Source organism: Rutilus rutilus (assembly GCF_951802725.1).
Source record: "Rutilus rutilus genome assembly, chromosome: 18".
In the NCBI taxonomy this organism is placed as follows: Eukaryota; Metazoa; Chordata; class Actinopteri; order Cypriniformes; family Leuciscidae; genus Rutilus; species Rutilus rutilus.
Genome location: NC_140231.1, coordinates 22,971,229 through 22,990,325, shown reverse-complemented (window position 1 = coordinate 22,990,325; position 19,097 = coordinate 22,971,229). Strand labels below are relative to the sequence as shown.

The 19,097-nt window shown below is 36.1% G+C and overlaps 2 protein-coding genes across 2 annotated transcripts in view; one reads left to right on the top strand and one right to left on the bottom strand.

Moving 5' to 3' along the window:
• Nucleotides 1-5,570, top strand: part of bcr (BCR activator of RhoGEF and GTPase) — a 63,255-nt gene extending 57,685 nt beyond the window's left edge. Inside the window, exons 20-23 of the mRNA XM_084387004.1 lie at nucleotides 603-737; nucleotides 840-945; nucleotides 1,807-1,969; nucleotides 2,581-5,570. Coding sequence (XP_084243130.1) covers nucleotides 603-737; nucleotides 840-945; nucleotides 1,807-1,969; nucleotides 2,581-2,670 — 494 coding nt within the window. The 3' untranslated portion in view covers nucleotides 2,671-5,570. The remainder of the gene's footprint in view (nucleotides 1-602; nucleotides 738-839; nucleotides 946-1,806; nucleotides 1,970-2,580) is intronic.
• Nucleotides 5,571-13,683: 8,113 nt separating this feature from the next.
• gfi1b (growth factor independent 1B transcription repressor) lies at nucleotides 13,684-19,097 on the bottom strand. Its single transcript, XM_084386739.1, has 7 exons — nucleotides 18,926-19,097; nucleotides 18,315-18,424; nucleotides 17,073-17,258; nucleotides 16,700-16,929; nucleotides 15,262-15,399; nucleotides 14,991-15,156; nucleotides 13,684-14,471 (listed from the first exon to the last, which is right to left on the bottom strand). The coding sequence occupies exons 2-7, from the start codon at nucleotides 18,418-18,420 to the stop codon at nucleotides 14,293-14,295; spliced, it is 1,005 nt and encodes a 334-aa protein (XP_084242865.1). The 5' UTR covers nucleotides 18,421-18,424; nucleotides 18,926-19,097; the 3' UTR covers nucleotides 13,684-14,292.

Genomic DNA, 19,097 nt, shown 5'->3' with positions numbered 1-19,097 from the left:
ATTGTAATCTTTTTATTTTTAATATTTGGCTAGTTTGTGTGCTGCTGCGCGTACCTGTGTGTGTAATAAGCAGAGTGTACGCGCATTGTGGACCCGTCTATAGGCACACTCTTTAAATAACCAAAAAAATACTGCGCCATTGACTTTAGACCAGGTTTCAGTTGGTCAGTGGCGCAGTCTATTTCAGTTGCCTCAAAATAGCAACGTGCCAACAATGCAACAAAACACAACAGCACGCCCATGGGCGCATAAATAGGCGCAAATGCATTTGCTATTTGAACAACTGCGTCGGGCTGAAACTAGCAAAAAACACTTGCGTCGTGCTTGGCACTGCATTGCGCCGGGTGTATGATAGGGCCCAGTGTGGTTTAATTCCAGGCTTCATCACAAGTCAGATTATGGATTAATATCATTCAGAATATTTCATCTAGTTCCTTCTCTTTAAAGATCGGGGTACATCACGCCGTGTTTTGTTACATGGAGCAATGACAGATATATATTTTGTCAGCCAATTTAGTTTCTCTAAATTGAAACTTTTGTTAAAAATAAATAAAACATTAACTTTAGTTTCTGATTTCTCTCTTTTTCTCTCTCTGTAACAGATAATAAAGATGTGTCAGTAATGATGAGTGAGATGGATGTGAATGCCATTGCCGGAACGCTGAAGCTGTACTTCAGGGAGCTTCCTGAGCCTCTGTTCACCGACGAGCTGTACCCCAACTTTGCAGGAGGCATTGGTTCGTCATTTGTTTTTACTTACAAAACACAATGCCAAGTATTGAGCAGGCTTGGCTTCTTAAAGGTAGAACTATATTGATTATGTCCTTGTTACTCTGCAGCTCTCTCAGACAGCGTAGCTAAGGAGAGCTGTATGCTGAACCTCCTGCTGTCTCTACCAGAGCCCAACCTGGTCACCTTCCTCTTCCTGCTGGATCATCTCAAGAGGTAGACAAGATTGAATTGACTTTCACAATATTTTCAGAGGCTTAACAACAAGGAAGACAGGTTCCTGGATCAACATCAATTGTTTCTGGAACATTCATATGAAAAATAAATAAATAAATCAAAGCTGGATGATTTTAGGGGTAGGATTGGAGATGGTGTTAAGGCTATGATTGGTTAATAAAAACATTGTTTCCGGAGCACGTTCTGCTTGTTTACATCACATGGTACCTCTTGGAGTGCTGTTAGCTTCATAATCAAAAGATGTAGTTGGGTGAATCTCACCATGAACATATCTAGGTCAAATTTCATCCCAATTCCAAAAGAGAAAAAAAAAAAAAATATATATATATATATATATATATATATATATATATTCCATGATAATTACGCACATTTCCCCCTCAAATTCTCATTTCCATAATAAAAAATAAATAAATAAAAAATATATATATTATTAATATTATATATATATATATATATATATATATATATATATATATATATATAATTTTTTTTTTTTTGTATTACATTACAATTTTAGTTCAATACAACAAAATATTGTATTACAAATATTGTTAAAAATAATATAGTAATAATTAATGCATTCATTTTTTTAATAATTCATTTTTTGGAATTGGAAGGAGAAATGTGATTGTCATGAAAATAATTGCACAATGCAAAACAATCTTAATGGGTCTAAAGTAAGTTTCATTTTCCTTAATAGAATAGAATAGAATTGAATCTTTTCACATTTTATGGTGAAATACGGCTTGAACATGTTCTTGACAAGTCATCCAGGTGCTTTTTTACACTAATCATCTCTCCTTCTTCGCTTTCTGCTCTTCCTCTTTTTGTTTTTAGGATTGCCGAAAAGGAGAGTGTAAACAAGATGTCTCTTCACAATCTGGCCACCGTGTTTGGCCCGACCCTGCTACGACCCTCTGAAAAGGACAGCAAGATCCCCACTAACCCCACACAGCCTATCACGATGGGGGACAGCTGGTCGCTGGAAGTCATGTCACAGGTATGCTCAGAGTGAAACCACAAAGAAAACCATGATTGACTATTTACATTTTAAAGGCACACTATGCAGTTTCCGTTTTTCTGAAACAGCGACCCCTAGAGTCACTGTGGAGTACTTGTATTTAACGTTACTGTCGTAAATACCACTCACGCAGAGCCGTCTCTGCACTCTTCCGACCGCGCTTTCTTCGTTTTCTTCGTCGACTCTGCCGTGATTCACGTCTGAAATGCGTGCTAGTGTCTTCCATAGAGGCTGCTTCATATGTTGTTGATGTATGTGACGTTGTGCCATAAAAGCAAGATTTGTCGGGGCGCCACCTCTCAAACCTGCATTGCTGGTTTTGCCAGCGGCGTTCCCCCTTGCTTTGCTATAGGGATGAATCGCCCTACTACGAGTTTGTTTACCATCAAAATAATTTCGAAGCTGTTATATTAAGGTACAAATCTTGCATAGTGTGCCTTTAAGGTCTATGAACATGCTGGCATCTACCACAGAAAATTATTTAAGCGTGTCTCTGTTTGTTAAAGCAATGGGAAACACATTTACAGTATGTGCTTGTTTTTTATCAGTTACACGTCTCCTGAAATGTTCTGTCTTTTTTGGTTCTGTAGGTGCAAGTTCTGTTGTATTTCCTTCAGCTGGAGACCATCCCGACGCCAGACAGTAAGAGACAGAGTATCCTGTTTTCCACAGAGGTCTAAAGGAGTGCTTATTCTCATTGTAAGTTTTACACCAGTGGGAAAGAGAGCAAGCGAGTATGTCCACCCACTAGGTAATGGACACTGGAATGCACAAGAGCTACGTCCTTCTGGGCAAAAGCAGGAGTGCTTCGCCTTTCGCGCATTTTCTAGCTGCCGCCACTAGGGGGCACCTCAGCCCTTTTAAACGTTGAAGAACTCTACTTACTCGGAGCACATCTTGAATATTACTGAACCCTCCATGTAAACCGCCTGTTTCTCTGAACATCAGTGTCCGTTCAGCACCTTCGCTCCGCATTCTGTGACTCCTCAGATCGCTGAGCACGCTCTTGTGTCCTGTATGTGGGCCTCTAATGGTCATTCATATCAGCTGGTGACAGTGAATTCTGTCTCTTCTGGCTTTATGTTTGTCCTCATTTTGTCTGTCCCCACTGGTCACTGATGCTATTTCTGTGCTGCTACAATTCAGTATCCAGCTCCAAATCCTTTTATGTGATAGATAATTACATGGGAGTTCAACGTAGTTCTTATTGCAGACTCTTTAAGAGTCAAATGACTAGCTTCTCTCAGTGTTCGTCAATCATTTAAAGGACTTAATTTAATAGGATTTCTGTGTAGACGATGGTGTTTGGTTCAGTTTTTGTCAGTGTTGATGTGATTCTAATTTAAGAACATCAAGAAACAATCTGAAAAACAGATTGATCTGAGTAAAATCTCGTTATTATTTAATTTTCCTCTCTCTTTTTCTTTTTCTTCTTTTTTTTTTGACCCATTCATCTCTATCAAGCAATATTTAAGGATTCAAGGTGTGCTTAAAAATATTGTGTTTCATTATGCTTTTGTAGTTTAGATCTTTTCCCTCATATTTTGGGAGAGAGATAAACCTTCATAAATGTCTAAGTACATAACCAAAAGGGTCAATATATTTTTCATTATTCTAAGTTTTTATGTAATACACATAGAATAATTATGATTATTTATTTGGGGACAGATATCAACATCACTGTCATTTCAGAGTATGTCTACATTTATCGCTAACTTATCTGTGTAATGAAGTACTGTAGATTCCTTACATACCCTCTTAACTTTCCTTTCTTTTTGAATCCGTTCAGGATTTGAAGATGCTCTGAGGATAGCACACAATACTAGCGTTTCCCCTGCCGTATATCTAGTGTTGAGAGATGACCAAACACAGAGGTTTTTAGCGTGCTTTGGCTTCACAGCACACTGTGGTTTATGAGAACCATACAGCTGTGCCTCTCTGTCTTATCGTAAGACATTAAAGGGATAGTTCACCCGAAAATTTAAATCCTGTCATCATTTACTCACCATCAAGTTGTTTCCACCCTGTATAAGTCTCTTTCTTCTGTTGAACATAAAAGAAGATATGAATGAGTGAATGTGTGTATTTGAAGAATGTGTGTAACCAAACAGTTGGATTTTTTTTAAATAATTGACTTTCATAGTATGGGGAAAAAAATACGGAAGTCAATGGCATCAACTGTTTGGTTACTGACATTCTTCAAAATATCTTCTTTTGTGTTCAACAGAAGAAAGAAATTCACACAGGTTTGGAACAATTTGAGTAAATGATGACAGAATTTTCATTTTTGGGTGAACTATCCCTTTGAAGGTAAGAACACAATGCTGTATATAGCACAAACTGTTATCCTTGAGTCCTGTCAGATGGTTTAATGAAGGAAGGGTTAATAATGGACGCCAAGAACGATGCAGTACAGGAACAGTACAGGTATTCTGTCTTTATAGCATTTCTGTTAATTATATCAGTAAAAATGAGTGCTCTTAATTATTATTTCAGTTAAAGGTGCTTTAGTTACATTATTTAACATGCAGGCATGTTTTTTGATTTTAAAAGTGTTTTTTATGTTTTTGTTTTTTTAAGTTTGATAAGTGTTGTTTGTTTGTGTGTTTGAGTTGTAATGTTAAACCAAATTCTGGCTACTGTAGAAGGATTTTTGAAGTCTGTGTCATATATACAAAAAGGGGTTTTGCAATTGAAAAGGAATTTCTGTTAATCCACCGTCTTTTTCCGTTATCGTGTCCAGTAAAGGTGCGTTCCCATTATCTCATCTGTCCTATTCTCTGATTGTCGGCACTAAATGTACATTTCCTGTATCTTGCACCTGTCCGAACTGAATTCAGCATACAAGATATTAATAATCATCATTTTACAGCATCACACGTGGTTCCTTCTAGAGATTTCCCCGATTTTCTTCTTGTAAAATGAAACTCTTAAACTCATAAACTGTGATCTGTTGCTACCAGAAGGCATTAGGTGATTCAAAGCATTCCAGTTGTGTTAATTGCTTATTTAATGTGCTTATTTAGATTGTTGAATGTTACTGGGTTAGAAATATTGGACATATGCTCCAGTTCAATGGGAGTGATACAGCGCATGATATTTGAGAAGCAATTTCTTTGCACTGCACCACGTTTAAAGACTAATGTGATCATTTCTTCTCGGCGTAATGAGATTGTATCACACACAGTGAGAAACGTCTATAAACATCACACTCTCTGCAGTCTGATATTGCATTATGCAAGAAACAGATTTATTTGTATCCACGAAGTATAACAGTTTTGAAATGATTGGTCATGAAAGCACTGCAAGGGGTCCATCTGTGTCATCCATTGTAATGTTCTGATGATTTATTTTGAAATCTTGCCTTTAAACACATGAACACGTGCTGGACAGCCACTGGGACAGGCTATGGATGCTCTCCCCTTTTCCTCTTAAGGTTTTTGTCACTATTTATTATTGCTAATATCTTAATGTTCTGGTTATAGGACTGTACAAATAGATAATGAATTCTGCAGACTGAAACGTTTGGAAGGCATTTGCGGCCTATGTTTATACACAAAATGTTGAATAAAACCTCCTGTATATGAACACCTGCTGCTTCATGGTGTTTTTCCCCCAAAAAAAATATTACTTGTCATATTTATTCTGGGGTGCCACAGTAGTTTCCTGCCTTGTATTTGAGTTAATATTTTTAATTTATTTGTTCATTTTGCATGTTTAGCAGAAATGTTTTGAAACTCATTTGAGTTTGTATTACACGTAATGTAATGTATATATGTGTCCACATTGGGGCAGCACAGCCATACATTGCTTCATATATGTATATATATATATATATGGACGGAAGATTGAAAACTTGTTGTTTTCATCAGTGTTTGCATGCTAGATGTTGACAAAAATAGCACTGTTCAGTGTTCAGTATAGATTAAATGAAAATAGATTTTTATCAGATCACATGACTTTTCAAAAACAGCAATACTATTGCCAATAACATTGCAAATGGAGGAAAACATGTAAATGTAACTAGGTAATGCTGCTGATTAATGTTTCAAAATTGGAATTGTATATATTATTATATTTTTTAATTATATAGTCAGTTTCTGTATGTCTGTTTTTGTTCCATAGAGCCTTATTTGAAAGTATTCCTCAATATGTCATGATGACATCAGGAAAGATGGCAGCTTCCTATAAGATTTATTTTTGGTGCATTATGTCTAGTCCTGTGCTTTTGCAGAGGCAGCACAGTCCTCCAGTGTCCGATAAGAAGCCCTGTTTCCTCTTCATAATATGAGACTCTGAGCTTTGAGGAACAGGAGGGATGGACTGAGTTAAAATACAGACTGACATTCTGTCATAGAGCTGTTATGAGAGCGAGTGAGAAAGAGAGTGTTGTGTCGTCTGTTGCTGTCTGATTACTCATGTCCACAGTTCTATCTCTCTCCTCCGGCTGTCGCTCCTCCCTCAGCAGGCCATGAAAGCTGTGACCGTTGCAGTGTGGATGGGGTCAGATAAGACTATCCCGCTCACATCACGGCCCTGCCTGCTCTGAGAGGCCTGCTCCCTTCAGATTTCACCAACCCTAGGTTTGTTCCTCCTCTCCCACTTCATTTCCATGTCTCCCCTTTTTACATTCGCTCACTTCTAATGTGTGGTTTATGCTGCTTCATTCTGTTGCCTCCTCTCCAGGCCGTTTTGATGATCCTTGTTGTGTCTGAGGCAGTTTTGCTCCTGGCTGGTCACCGAACTTGGTTCAAACCCTCTCACCCCTCATGTCCGGTATCTGTCAATCACTCAGTATCACTGGTTTGATATTTGTATGTGACCTGACACGTTTCCTGCATTCACAGCCAGACAGATCTGCTCCCTTTAATCTTGCGAGGGAAATTTGTATTGAGCCATGCGTTGAAACCTCATTGAGTTAAAGAAAAAACAGATTTTAATGTGCAAATGATTTATGGTTTATGATTTATAAATGTTGTGATGCTTGGTTTCATCGTCTTATCTGCTGATTTATTCAAATACATAAAAAATGCAATTCATACATACAGTGACTTGAATATACCTCTTCCACGAAAAGAATGTTTAAGATGTATGTGTATAATGTTTATACACATACATACATATACATACATAAATATATGTATGTGTATATGTATGTGTGTGTGTGTATATATATACATAATTATTTTAAATTAATAAGATATGTTGATACTTTTATGACAAGCCGAGGTTAGTTCTGGTTGTAAAATGTCTTGTGGTGCGACTTCCCCAAATGTAATATATAAATGAATAAGTCTTTATAATTGTAAAGATAAATTTATATATACTTTTATTCGTTACATTAATATGAGATATTTTGAGTCTAGTTCAGGTTATAAAATGGCATGTGGTGCGACTTGCCAAAAGGTAATTTTTATGAATTAGTAAGTCTTTATATTTGTATAAAATAGTAATAATAATAAAATAAACTATTTTAAATTAAATATTTTAAATTGATCATTAAGATAGTACACACTTATTGATATGAATGTACAATCTTAAAGGATAGTGTTAATAGAAAAAGCTAACTTTGTAAACTTGAACTTTTTTGGGGAAATGGTACAAAAAACCATGACACCAACATAGCCAACACATTTCTAAAACCTTGGCTCAGGTGTTGTAGGCCAGCTTTTTAAAATATTTTTTATAATTAGATCAATATTTGTTTATTTTTAACTGCACTGTCCCCTCAAAATCATACGAGATCATATGACACTCAGCATTGCACAAGCACAAACTAACATCAGGACACTTTTGCAATAAAAGCATTCATTTGGTTTCCCTATATCTTTAGTTAGGCACATGCATAATCCTCTGAGTGGATTTAAATAATGATTGCCCCTTATCTGGTGGTGTCCCACTCTAATCTGTGTGGTTCGGGCCTTGCTGTGTCATTGCTCCGCTCTTGGTGTGACGTGCCAGCTGTCTATCTGCGTCTTCTCCTCATCTCCAAACCCATAAAACTCCCTGACAGGCCCTTTATTTGAGACGCGCCTGTAGCACTGTTTAATATGTGGACTGAGGTCTCGTAAGACACACACCGTACATGTTCAGTTCTCTGTGCATGATTGCATATGCAAGCACTTGTAAATATACTCTTATGCTCAAACACATGATTTCCATATGCTGTAAAAAGACTTTAAAATAATATTATTATTCTTTTTTGCATCTGTAGCAAGATGAGAGACTCAACCAAACATGTTTTAAAGTAAATATATATTCTCCGCACGATTCATTTTCTGTGTTTGTTTTATGTTTTCTACTTTTACATTCTTTAAGAAGCTTTGTAGTGCTGTTTAGGAGCTTCTCTTGCTTTTGTGAACATAAAATCCACAAAAAAGTAGCATATAAAGTTCATTTTTGAAAATAACAAAGATGATGTTTTGCTAAAGCTGTGTTTTTTGCCATTTTGTCATGCTCTGCTACACAATCAGTCAGTTTAAAGTCTTTATTTTCGAATGTGATCATTTTCATTTATGATATAGTCCTTTCTGTGATAAGGTCTCTGCTTGCGCTCACACCATCGACTGCTGCTTTGCCTCGGGCAAGCGCAGTCAGAGTGATTTGCATATCTGCTCATTTGTTAAGCAAATCTCTCTCCTTCTATCTTTTTTCTTCATCCCTCCCTGTTTTCTCCCTTTCGCTCTACCACTCTGCTTTTGTAATCTTGAAAGGTGTTGTGAGCTTTTGTGAATGTTTCTGTGCACATATATGAATTTATGTGTCTGGAGTATTAAGTGTCATATTTTGTGCCGATGCATTGGTGTTAACACTGTTTATAGGAGCGGACTGATGTACACTGTAGGTCAAATTTCTCTTTTTGCCTGCAGGCTTTAACAGCTTTTGGCAGCGGACCTATTGAAGTTTTTTTTTTTTTTTTATGATGTCGGCCAGTCCAAAATATCTTCAGGCACATCTCTTTATTGTTCCTGACAATTAATTCTGAATCAACTGTTTCTACAAACACAAAACAGCTGCAAAAGCTGAGAGAATTTAACATATGGTGGGTATGATTCGTTGGAATATATTAAAAGATTAAAATCAAACTTTATACATGCTTAACTGAATTTGTTTCTCATTATCTCATGATCGATGAGGTTTGTGTGTAAATGCCTGAAATCAGTATTGTAGACAAATATAATTTGTGATAATATATGAATTTCTTCACAAAACTAAAAAGTAGCTTTTTTTTTTGTAGCGGATAATCTTTTGTAGACTGATTTTCTCCACTGTAGACCGTTTACAATTTTTTTAAACAAACTTTGTCCGGGTTACGGGACTCTTTTTACTGCCTTTTTTCTCTATCACATATTTTAGTAATCATCATATATTCATATATATTGAAAGCTTAAAAACTGAAAATTCATCCTGTGAAAACTGTTTTGAAATTGGACATTGTGTTCCCATTGAAACGGTATACTTTAAAACCTTTTAGCAGGCTCAATTTTTGAAATATCAAATTCAAATTTGGAATGCAACTTGGTTTTAGGCTTTGATTTTCTAGCAATTTTAGAGTCCAAATTATTTAGCAAAATATGAATATTGTATAAAAATAAAAAAAAGTTTAGTTCAGTACATTCGCTTTTAAAATTGTATAACTTTTTTACACTTTCATTTGGTGACGTGCTTTTCTGACACTGCTGAGTGTCTTCATGTATTACAACCGTTTAAATTCAGTTCTACACTCAGAAAGGGGGATGACAGTCAACAGGTTAAGAAGTCTGTTGAGTCCCTGGATCTGTCAGAGCGGTTACTGAATCAACATCTGATTGAATCTCTTACTGAACTAGTCCATACGTTAGGCACTTAAGGGTTTTTCACATGACAATGTGCAGTTAAAGATATAGACCTACATAGGCAAATTCTTTTTGACCTTATGTTGCCCCGTACCTTTTCAGCGCTGCGCTCGTTGTGATCTGTCTTGCGGTTTGTATTTCCATTAATGAATGAACCGCTCGTTTTAAAATCTTCCCGGTCTAATGACATTTGTTATGACATCCAAACATTACAATGCTCATGATAACTTTTGTCTTTTTGTCATGTTAACTCTACGTTAAAGGGATAGTTCACCCAAAAATGAACATTTTGTCATCATTTACTCACCCTCATGTTGTTCCCAACCTGTATGAATTTCATTCTTCAGTTGAACACAAAATATATTTTAAAGAATGCTGGTAATCGAAAAGTTGATGGTAGCCATTGACTAGGAATAAAAAATTATATGGAAGTCAATGGGGCCCATCAACTGTCTGGTAACCAACATTCTTTAAAATACAGTGGGTACGGAAAGTATTCATACCCCCGGTAAATAGGATCAAAAATGGCTGTAAAAAATCTTTCATTATTATTATTATTATTATTATTATTATTATTCATTATCACTATTTATTGAAGTAAAAGAATTCAAATTGGGGGGGAAATCACATTATGAAATAAATGTTTTTCTCCAAAACACGTTGGCCACAATTATTCATACCCCTAGAATGTTTTATGAATAAAATATATCTGAAGTATATTCCCATTAATATTTACCTTTTTTAGCACACCAGGGTGACTAGGAACATGAAACTGTCCAGCTATGACTTCTTGTTTCACAGGATTTTACATATGAGGAAACACAAAGGCCAAATTCCCTTAATCATCCATCACAATGTGTAAAACTAAAGAATACAGTTCTGATTTGCAGCAAAAGATTGTTGAGCGTCACTGTGGCTGTAAGAAAATAGCTAAATAATTGAAAATACCCATTTTGACCATCAGGGCAATAATTAAGAAGTTATAATCAAGTAAAAATGTTACAAATCTGCCAGGAAGAGGACGTGTGTCTATATTATCTTAATGCACGGTGAGGAGGATGGTTTGAGTGGCCAAAGACTCTTCAAGGATCAAAGATGGAGAATTGCAGAGATTAGTTGAGTCTTGGGGGTCAGAAAGCCTCTAAAAAAAAAATCAAACAACCCCTACATCCCCACATGTTGTTTGGGAGGGTTTCAAGAAAAATGCTCCTCGCTCCTCCAAAAACAAACTCCAGCATATTCAGTGGTCAGACACGACTGGATCTTCAAACGGCACAGGGTTCTGTGGTCAGATGAAACTAAAAAAAGAGCTTTTTGGCAGCAAACACGCTAGATGTATACAATTTAATATACCACTGGATCTTTAATGTTGTGGGCCTATTTTTCTGCTGGAGGTCCTGGACTTCTTATTCAGATACATGGCATTATGGATTCTATCAAATATCAACGGATAAAAAAATCCAAACCGGGCGGCTTCTGCTAGAAATCTTATAATGGGCCGTGGTTGGATCTTCCATCAGGACAACGATCCAAAACAAACATCAAAATCAACACAAAAATGTGTTTCGGAGCACAAAAAGCATCTGCCATGAGCGTCCCAGTTCCCTGACCTGATGAGTGGAGTGAACTGAAGAGAAGAAGCACCAACATGGATCTGGGAATCTGAAGGATCTGGAGAGATTCTGTATGAAGGAATGATCGCTGATCTCCAAACTCACCAGGCATTATAGGAGAAGACTCAGAGCTGTTATCTTGGCAAAAGGAGATTGCAAAAAGGTATTTACTAAAAGGGTATGAATAATTGTGGCCAACGTGTTTTGGAGAAAAACATTTATTTCATAATGTGATTTCCCCCCCAATTTGAATTCTTTTAGGTTAGAATTTGGCCAATTTTTTGAACGAAAGATCAAATTTTTTGAATGAAAGATTTATTTTTTACAGCCATTTTTGATCATATTTACCGGGGGTATGAATACTTTCCGTACCCACTGTATCTTCTTTTGGGTTCAACGGAACAAAGAAACTCATACAGGTTTGGACATGAGGGTGAGTAAATGACAATTTTTTTTATTTTTGGGTGATCTATCCTTTTAAGTAAATCCACTTCAGAAACATACAAAGCGACTGCAAAAACGGAAGTTCGAACACAAAATTCTAAAGATAGCTGTGCTTTTTTTTTTTTTTTTTTTTCTCTGGTGATTAAGGGCTATATACGTTCAAAAGTTTAGGGTCAGTGATATTTTGAAGGAAATTTATACTTTTATTCAGCAAGAATACATTAAATTGATCAAAAGTGATAGTTAAGACATTTCTGTAATGTTACAAAGATTTATTTTCCAAATCTGTTCTTGTGAATAATAATAAGAAAGAAAGAAATCCTGAGCACCAAATCAGCATATCTGTCTGTCTGTCTGTCCCAGTATAACACAGCCTCTCACACCTCACTGAAAGAATAGGTGTGTCCAAACTTTTGACGAAAACTGTATGTTGTATGTTAAGGTGTAAGCTACGTGGCATTACACCAAAACCTGTTTAATTTTCATAATCAGAAATTACTGTTGTGTAAACGGTGGACAAACAGTTTTCTTATTTACAAAATCATGCAAAATCAACACGCGCACAAAAAAAAAAGAGGAAGTGGAACTCGGGTGTGTGCTTGCCCCTTCATTTCCCCTTTTCTCCATTCAAGGCTATACCCCACCCTCTTGTCTTGGTCCTAAAATCCTGTTTGCTCATACATGGTCTGTCATCCAAATCTGACACCGATTGGCTCCCTGAGCAAGATTGTGATTTGCTATTGGATTTGCTGTTTGTTCCAGGATGTGGCTGTAACTGTCCTCAGTCTGACTCAGACCCCGTTGCTGAGGTAATGAAAATAATCATTTGCATAGGCACCACAGATTTGTTTACCAACTGTACTAGAGAGGCACTGTTTCCACCCCGATGCGGACACTGATTTCTGTTCCTAATTTTTTAGACAGGCGAGCAGGTGTGCAGAGCGCAGATGGGGAACAGGTCAGCAGTGGAAGTGAAGAGATTTCTGATCAACTTTCTTCAGCTTTTTTCTCAATAAGTTCCTCTTTCCTAAATGACTGCACATACCTGTCCTGTTTTTCTTTTGCGATCAGGTGATACCCGCTGTTTAGCATTCTGAGGGAACCACATGTGTGATTTATGTTGCAGTTCGGTGTAAGTGGATTGGATTGTCCTAACTGTCTCTCTTGTTTGAGAGGGGAAGGTGTGTGTGTGTGTGTGTGTAAAGCTGTGTCAGTATAGGAATTTGTTTGGCAAAGCAGCTTGAACTCCACTGATGGGGAGTGACCTGAGAAGAGACGTCAGTAAATCTCTGAGTTTTCTGCAGTCTAAATGTTTGCACAACTAAGACTAAGAAGTCCCAGTTGGTCAAAGTTTAATCACAGGAATCATCCCATTCATAAACATAAATGTCTTTGTTTCGCTGCACTGCCTTTTCCTTCCAAGCTCTAGCCCACAAGGACCGTTCGTTCAGACACATGAAGTTTACAAACCTGCCAGGCAGGAGATTTGCATGTAGAGTTCCAGGTACCTATTTGAATGAAGCTTTATCTCCAGTCACACCAGAGATTTCATACAGCCTCTGGCAGTGTGCAGAATCATCGGCAGGGCCAACGGAACTGTGTATCCGGATCCTCGACAGGGCGGAGACACAAGAAGACAAACACAGCAAAGCCTTGTTTGCTGACTCTTCTCATTTTTCACTGTAGCAGGACTGATTTCTCACACATTTACAGTACGTGCAACCCCCCTCCCCCTTCTCTTCATCTCACAACTAGATTTAAAAATCCACTGTTATGAATTATTGATCAAGCACTTTACATCTGATTTTAAACAGCATTATTTATTTAGTACTATTTTTGTGACAAGAGTTTCTATAAATAACATGACAAAAAAGAGTTCAATCTAAACACTAACATACAATCTTACTACTTTTTATACCAAAAGAAAAGAAAATGAAAGGCATATGTTTGGACTCCTTCATGGTGGCTGTACCTGGCGTGTGGATTTCATTTAAATCATTCGATGGTTGTTAGATTACAGTTCTGATGCATAATTGGATCAAATAAAGAAAGTCCTTTTGAAATCAATTGAAAAATGCTGTCATCATTTACTCGCCCTGCATGAGTTTCTTTCTTTACAAAAGAGGATATTTTAAAGAATGTTGGTAACAAGATGGCCACTGACTTCCTACTATGGAAGGCAATGGCTACCGTCAACTGTCTGATTACCAACATTCTTTCTTCTTGTGTGTTCAACAGGTTTGAAACAACATGAGGGTGAGCAAGTGAAGTCATTTTGTTATGTGCTTTTGTCATTTTTATTATTCTTAAATTGTTGAACTATCCCTTTAACATGAGTCTTTTTTTCTCTCCAAGCAACAGCCATTCTTCATTTCCTCCCCGCCGTCCGCCATGCCATGTTCAACCTCCGTTATTTAAGGCTGTGCTGGCTCTCGTGGTGTCTGCGAAGATCTACCTTCCTCTGGAAGCCTTTGGAACAGATCTCGCAGCCGAACGGCTTGAATCCGGTGTGTTTGCGACTGTGTGTGATGAGGTTGGAGCTCTGGCTGAAGGCCTTGCCACACACCTGGCATTTGTGAGGTTTCTCCCCTGCAAACAAACAGAACCATTTTTAATAAAATGTCATTTGAAACCCATTTTACTTGGTATAAAACACTGGAAAAATCTTTGCTTTAAAACCAGCTTGAAGCATGGATTTGCGTGCCACCCAGATTTGTTCTGTTTTTTCAACACAGGAGTGGCTGTCTGCTACATGCAAAGGTAACTTTCCGAGAGTCATCAGGAAAGCAGGAAGACCAGCTATGCAAATCAAGACAGCATTTGTTTAATCTCCTTTTCTTGATTTATCTGTAGCTGTGCCGCTCTTGGAAACACACCCTAGAAAGCAAGCCAACTTCAGCATCTGAAGTGAATATCTGTTCAGCATATTCAGTTTTAACGATTTACATGGAATGAGTGTATAGATAACATGCATTTCCAAATAATATGGGAAGTTTTTTTTTGGAAAACTGTTATTGAGAGGGGCATTAAACCACATCTGCTTTTTATCACAGATCTCTTTTCAACCACGACATAACAAACACGCAGTCACACACCGTGGCGTCTCACCTGTGTGTATGTAGGTGTGTTTCTTCATATCGGATTTCTGGTGGAATCTCTTTCCGCAGAACTGGCAGGGGTACGGCCGCGTGTCCGAGTGGATCAGCAGGTGAGTGGACAGCGTTGAGGAGCGTTTGAAGGTCTTTCCGCACATCTTGCACTCGAAACTTCTTTCCTTTAAATGCGACAACAACAACAAAAATGCATTATTTCATAGCCGTTATCCAAATGCCAGCTGATGTCCGATGGGACTAACTGGATCAGGGTGGTTTGTTCTTACCTGAGAGTGGACGTTCATGTGTTGCTCTAAGCTAACTGCGTGGCCAAAGCTTTTTCTGCAGATGCTGCATCCAAAGGGACGTGTGCCACTGTGAGAACGTCTGACGTGAACCTCTAGTCCATGAGGGGTAGAAAACACCTGGAGAAGAGGACAGAAACCACAAATGAAATTGAGATATTAATATATATATATATATATATACATACATACATACATACACACACACACACACACACACACACACACACACACATAGTTATAATTTTCAATAAAAAATAATATTCTTTATAATATATCATTTTAAAATCTAATTTGAATATTTGCTTATTCTTTTTAATTATAAATAAATTAACATATATCATGTATTTAAAATACAGACAATATTTAAATGTTATAATTGATTCACTGATATATATATATATATATATATATATGTATATTTATATTTTTATATATATATATACACACAACCACCCGTGTGTGTGTGTGTGTGTGTGCTGTCAAATCGATTAATCACATCTAACATTAAAGTTATGGTTTACATAATATATGTGCATATATATATTATTTTATTTGTATTTATCATATGTATGAGTATATATATATATATATATATATATATATATATATATATATATATATATATATATATTAGGGCTGGGAAAAAATTAATCGCGATTAATCGCATCCAAAATAAAAGTTTGTGTTTACATAATATATGTGTGTGTACTGTGTATAATTATTTTGTATATATAAATACACACATATGCATGTATTTATTTTAGAAATATTTGCATGTATATACTGTATATACATTTATACATAATTTATATTTTATATAAATATAAATAATTTATATATAAATAAATAAAAATCTTAAATATATACATGCATATGTGTGTATTTATATATACAAAATAATTATACACAGTACACACACATATATTATGCAAACACAAACTTTTATTTTGGATGCGATTAATCGCGATTAATTTTTTCCCAGCCCTAATATATATATATATATATATATATATATATATATATACACACACACAGAGACAAAGTATATATAAATATAATAATATACATACACAAAACATTTTTGTTAGATGTGATTAATAGCGATTCCTCGATTTGACAGCACTAATACATATATATATATATAATGCCTATAATTTTCATAAACAAAATGTAATTGTTTATTTTTATTTAGATATAATAATTTAAAATACAGATATAAATTAATTTTAATATAGATATGGTGTGTGTATTATAATTTATTTAGAAATAAAAATAATAACATTTTAAAATCAAATTTCTTGAAAATTTTAATATTTTAAAATAATAATATATTTTTAAAAGAATCCTAAAAAAAATACTAAAATAAAAATATACATGCAAAACAAACAAACGATGAATAAATAAATATTGATCTTACCTTATCACAGGTAATGCAGTGGTAGGTGTTAGACGTAGGTGAGTAGTGTGTGCTGCAATCCAGTGGTTGTGGAGTCTCCGAGCTCTGCTTCAGGTGAGCTCCGTAAAGGCTGCTGGCGTGCTGCAGGAGCGATGGAGGGAAGCCCATCTGCCTGAAGTCATATGTAGTGGGAACATGATCCCAGGCATAAGAGCTCTTGTAGTAGGAAGGAAACTCTGCCAACTGAGGCTCTGTTGGAGGTACAGTGAAATCATTAAGATGATGATTGTTATTGTGTCTAAACATGCCCTAGAGATGTCACGTGATACTTAACAATATGTTTTTTTGTGCCTTACACACGCAGATATGCATGCCAGTGCGCCGCCACACTCACCAGATAAGTAAAACGGCCGCCTGGTTGTGACGGACAGCTCAGGTAGAGATGGTACAGGGCAGTCGGGCTCTCGCTCACACTTGATGAAGTCATACGGGTCTCTGTGGGAAGGTCGAGTGAGGGAATCTACCTGGGGCCGCTCTGGGGAATTGCGTTCCTTTGGTTCCAAAGGGACCAGCGCCGGGACTAAGAAATCACAATGATCATAAAATGCATGTGTTACAAGGTTGCAGGAACAGCAATCAAAGTGAAATTTATTAAAATATTAAACCATGATATAGTTTCCATAAAAAGTTTGTCAGTGGGATGTCAGTGTATTAGAAACAAAATATTAAAACCAAGTTGTAACTGATGCTATATATATTACATATATATCATAGATTTGATCTCAGAACTAACTATACTTTTCAAGGCTTTTTTGCAATAATGATGCATGACGTGCAGTTTGTTTTGCTTCAAACGTGAGCTAAAATGAAATGCCACTTGGTTTTATATTTTGTTTCTAATGCAATGAGATTATTATGCAAAAGCGTTCATATATTTTTAATACTCGCTGAGCTATCTAAACATGATTCATCCAGCCATCCAAATTTTTCCTCTCTAAAGGCACTTTAAATAAGAGTATTAGAAGTGTGTGTGTGTGTACATAAAAAACCTATGGTAGCATGAGACTGACAGATCTGAGATTGTTCCTAACACTACATTTTCTCCAAACCCTAAAACACAGTTAGAATCCAGTGACAGTACTGCTCTCTTGTTTGAATAGCCCTAGTTTGCATATTCGTAACATCCACCCTAACCGCTAGACAGTTTACAAACTTTCATGGAATACAGCCTATTGAGCTATGTCTACATAAAGAGCACGAATGAGGCCCAAAATGCTGTCTTAAGTAAGCAGCTAAGGTTTTGAGACACAGCCCTAGAATCAAATAACAGTCAGCCTGAGGCTGAAGCATCAGCAAACATCAATCTGACAGGTGCTCAGCGCATCTGCTCACCACCACTCACTGAATCATTTATTTCCCCCAAATAAGAGAATTAAGAGATTTGTAATTATGAAGAATGAATATAAAACCTCCAAAAACAAACAACGTTTTAATTATATATAGATTGTTTATCTCATGAACATCATATGTCAGATGCACGCAGGGGAACTTGAAAGTCTAGGTAAAATAAAATAAAGCCTATACTGAGAATTTCAGTATAAATTCAGTATTTCTGAAATATAATAATGCCATTTACTTGTTTTGGGTGCTGGGTCCGGGACTTTCTGTTCACTTTCCTCCGTGTCGATGGGTCGGTGCACATTGTGGGACTTTTTACTTTTCACCAAAAACGATCGTGGCATGATTCTGTAAAATGAGATTTGTTTACTGTGATACTTCCATTTTCATATTTGTATGATAGCATGTACATAACTATTACAAATCATATAACAAAACTGTAAAATTATCCATATAAATACAAATGAAAAATATAGCTACCCTGTATGATGACAGAGTCATTTCATAAAAATAAAAAACAACAACCTGCTCAAAGCTCTTGTAATAAGATCATTTTCCTTTCTGTGTCTAACAAAATAATAATAATAATTGTGTGAAAATGTATACAGTTATTATAAGCTACAATACTTGGTGTTGCTGTTGATGTTTTGAAAGTTTCAGTCGAACTTTGTTCTGGTTTGAGACAATTTTATAACATATGTTATATTAAATATACCAAATTATTGTTGAATAATAAATAAGAATTATTTAAAAATAAATATGCATATACATATATTTTAATAATAATATACTTGAGGTTGAAAAAAAACTTTTAATTGCAAATGTATTATAAATATGAAGACAGCTTACCTGAAATGGTGTGGATCCTGAAAAAAAAAGATGTTTAAAGTCCTTTGATGGTTTTCGCAAACTTCGTGATGAAAAGTGCTGGGAAATCCGTTGTGATGTTTAGAAACTTAAGCACTGCATCTCTGGAGTTGGTTGCGTTGAGTTTTTTTTTCAACTCCCCTCCCTGATTTTC